Below are 3650 nucleotides of genomic sequence, written 5' to 3'. Positions count from 1 at the left end.
TAGGGAAAAAATTATATCACAAAAAAATAATATCAAAAAGATCAATGCAGCAATAGATTGCAGCACAGGCTAAGGATAGGAGTATGTAATTTACAATGAAATGCAATTAACATACAAATATATGAAAAGTGTTCAATGGAACTAGTAATTAAAGCAATGGAAAACAACAAACCCAGAAAACAGTAAAAATCCTGATACTTACAGGAAAATGGGACCATAATACAATGTTACCAGGGCTGTGAATAGATACAACCTTCTTATAGTGCAAATATGTTACACTTTTCTCATAAATGTAAACTAAGGAGGTCATCTCTCAAAGATACATGCATAGGAATTCATCAGTGTTGTTTGCAATCTTGCTAAATTGTAACAACCCAAATGCTCCTCAATAACAATGAATACGTATTAGTGTCTCACAAATGAAAATGCCAGGCATCTATTGAAAACGATGCAGAAATCATACATTAACATGAAAAAAAGTCATGATATTTTACATGTAAGCTCCACTGTGAGCAGTAGCCCTGGATGTCTTGTTCTTCAATCTTATTTCCAGCACCTAGAACAGTGCCTTGTACAAAAGAATGTCCCAAAAAAGCATTTATTAAATGGATGAATTTTAAAAGCAGGTTACAGAACAATAATCATAAGGTCCATTTCTCTTTCCTTCCTGCCCCCCCCCCGACACACACACACACACACACACACACACACACACACACATATAATTGGAAGATAGTCACAAAAGGTTGACATGTTATGGAGTTTTTTCTTTATTCCTCTCTGTATTATTTAAATTTCTTACACAGGAAGCATTTCTTATTTGATGATTGGAAAAAGTAACAAAATTATTTTTTAAGAACTCATATATTTAAAATAAACTCCATAAATGTGTTCAGTGACTACAGCTCACAAACTCCAAAAACTAAGATCAACAATATCCAAGTGGCAGGTTTTCTTTCATCTCCAAAGAAACCTCGGTGTGTCTTGTACAATGTAATAACATCTTTCTCCAGTACCAGGAAATGCCACATTATACCAATAAAAGGCAACATTTCAAAATGAAAAGCACACTTTTTCTGTAGTAAAAAGTGAAAAAAACTAAAACTAATTCATTTCTCAAAGTCCTTCCCCTCTTCTCTATTAACATATACCCTATTCTAGGTGGTGGTAAAGATGTACCATCATCATCTTTGTTTAGGCTAAAAAAACAGCGAAACCCTACCAGTTATGTGCTCTACACAATTCTTTCATTTCTTTACGAAGGCTGATGTCACTTTAAATACGTTTCAACAATTGAAATATCAAAACTAGCCACATACACCGTGTCATTATTCATCCCATCACCCTGTTTAATTTTATTCATGGACTTTATCACTATCGAAATAGCCTTATCGGATTTTTATCTGTCTCTCCCTTATGGAATGTAAGGTCTATGAGGAAAGGAATTGTCCTGCTCACCACTGTCCCCAGTGAATGGCACCTACGAGGCCTCAAAACGTATTTGCCAAATTATGAAAGGGGGGAGGGGCAACGACACACAAATTTAAACTAGACAATAAATAAGAAATCAGGGGGAAAAAAGGAAAGAGAACCACATTGAAATGTACACGCTGACATAACTCAAGGCTGTAACAGCTCGGGGGTTTGGTGAACATTTTTCAAGGTGGACAGGTGCTTCACACCTATCTAAAGGGCACAGAGCATTTCCAGGAAGAAAATCCACAGGGAGGTTTCCAGATGACTGTGTGCACCTCTTAGAAGAGTGGAAACGATCATCACCATAATAGAAAGGTGGCCCAGGTCAAGAGTAAAGAAAGAAAAATACATCATACATCGTGGCCCAGGTGAAAAATCACACGAATCCCCCCAACACAATAAAGCCAAGCAAGCAGCCTTCCCCGCGACACAGAAAAAGAGCGTAGTCCCCTTTCCCCTGGCTGTGCAGTCGTCTGCAGTCCAGCACCCCCCTAACCCGCCACTTTTCCTCCCCAAAACCCCCGCCCCTGCTGGTCCAGGGGGAGAAAGAATGGGTGAAACAGTCTGAGAATTAGCTTTCTCCATCCCCACACGAGCCCAGTCCCCTCCAAAGCGCAATCCCTCCCATCCTCGCCTATCCCTGAGGCTCCGGCCCCCGCTACGGGCACCTCCAGCTGCCCCTCACTCACGTGTAGATGATGGCCATGAAATGCATCAGCCACAGCACCAAGAAGAGGACGAACCCGAAGACGGCCATTCCCTCCAGGGCCAGGTCCAGCAGCGCCATCCCCCGGCCCGGCCCGCTCCGGCCGCTGCCGCGGACAGCGCTCCCGCCGGAGGACACGGTAGGCGCCCGGCGTGGGGGCGCAGGAGGGGAGAGGAAGGTGGGGAGAGGAAGGGGCGGAGTGGGGTGGGGACGGAAGGGGCGGGCAGGGCCTGCGCGCCCCCGCCCGCGCGCAGTCCTGGGCGCGCTCGCGACTGCAGGCGCTGCGGTGGCCGGGCTGAGTGGTCTGGGCGGCCGTGGCTCCGCGTTCCCGCTCGCCTCTCCACACCGTCGCGGCCGCCAGCCGGACCCTGCGCGCCCGCGCCCCGCCGCCTCGCCGCCTTGCCGCGGGGCTCCGCGCCGCGTAGCTCAGCTCCCTGCTCCGCCGCCGCCGCAGCTCCGCGCACTAATCGAAACCGGCGGCTTGCGCCCCGACTCCCCGGCGCGCCCCGCCCCTGCCGGTCCCCGCCCTCCGCCACTGCGGAGTCGGCCTCGCTCTCTCCGCCTACTCCGCCGCCCTCCCTCCCGCTGCGTCACCGTCGCGCGCCCCTGGGAGGCTCCTCTCGCTGGACGCCCGCCGGGTTCTAACCCGGGCCCCCGTGTTCCGCCGCCGCCTACCTCTCGGCGTCGGGCCGAGGCGCCCGGGGCGGCCAGCATTGCAGCCCTAGTGGCAGCGGCGGCGGCGCGTGACCTTGTGTCCCACTCGGAGGCCACTTACCTGCCGTCCCGCTTTGGGGGTTCCACCACGTTCCAGAAAGAGACGGGGTGCCAGACAGCCGCCGGATTTGTCTCGCAATCCAGCCTCCATCGCTGTGTCCGCAGCCTCTCCGCGGGGCATTGCTCCGGGCGGCTGAGGCCCTCCTCCAAGCCACGTTCTTGGGCGCAAATGTGCCCCATCGCCTAACCCCCTCATTGCTTTTAATGTTGGGGAGTCTTAGATCACAACAGACTTGGGAGTAAAATAATCTCCTGTGCCTCGCAGATCTCTAAGCGCGTTAGAGACTGCGTGTAATAGAAAACATTCTCAAACTCAGCATGTAAAGAATCAGTTACTATTGAATTCCCCTAAGACTACTTCCTAATAGGGTAGCCATACGTGGCTATTGAGCGCTTGAAATGTGACTAGTACTGAGATGTGCTGGGAGTGCATAGCATACACTGGAGGTCTAAGACCATCTCATTCATACATTTTATATTGATTACATGTTGAAACTATTTTTGATATGTTGGGTTAAATAAGTTATTAAATTCACTGGGTTTTTTTGTTCCTTTACTTTTTAAATGTCTTGCTACTAGAAAATATTTAATTACACAAGTGGATGAGAGCAGTGCTCTAAAAAGGAAAGAAGTAGCACATTGGATAGCAAGGTAATTTAGTGTTTATCTTAATTTAAAATCAGTCCAGAGAGAT

General features: G+C 48.5%; 1 protein-coding gene across 1 annotated transcript in view; it reads right to left on the bottom strand.

The window, feature by feature from the left end:
- UGCG (UDP-glucose ceramide glucosyltransferase) overlaps positions 1–2695 on the bottom strand; it is a 34333-nt gene extending 31638 nt beyond the window's left edge. Inside the window, exon 1 of the mRNA XM_019635916.1 lies at positions 2166–2695. Coding sequence (XP_019491461.1) covers positions 2166–2263 — 98 coding nt within the window. The 5' untranslated portion in view covers positions 2264–2695. The remainder of the gene's footprint in view (positions 1–2165) is intronic.
- Positions 2696–3650: the final 955 nt, after the last annotated feature.

This window comes from Hipposideros armiger, unplaced genomic scaffold (genome assembly GCF_001890085.2).
Source record: "Hipposideros armiger isolate ML-2016 unplaced genomic scaffold, ASM189008v1 scaffold_24, whole genome shotgun sequence".
In the NCBI taxonomy this organism is placed as follows: domain Eukaryota; kingdom Metazoa; phylum Chordata; class Mammalia; order Chiroptera; family Hipposideridae; genus Hipposideros; species Hipposideros armiger.
Note: the sequence above shows the minus strand (reverse complement) of the source record. Positions and strands in the feature narration are given on the sequence as shown.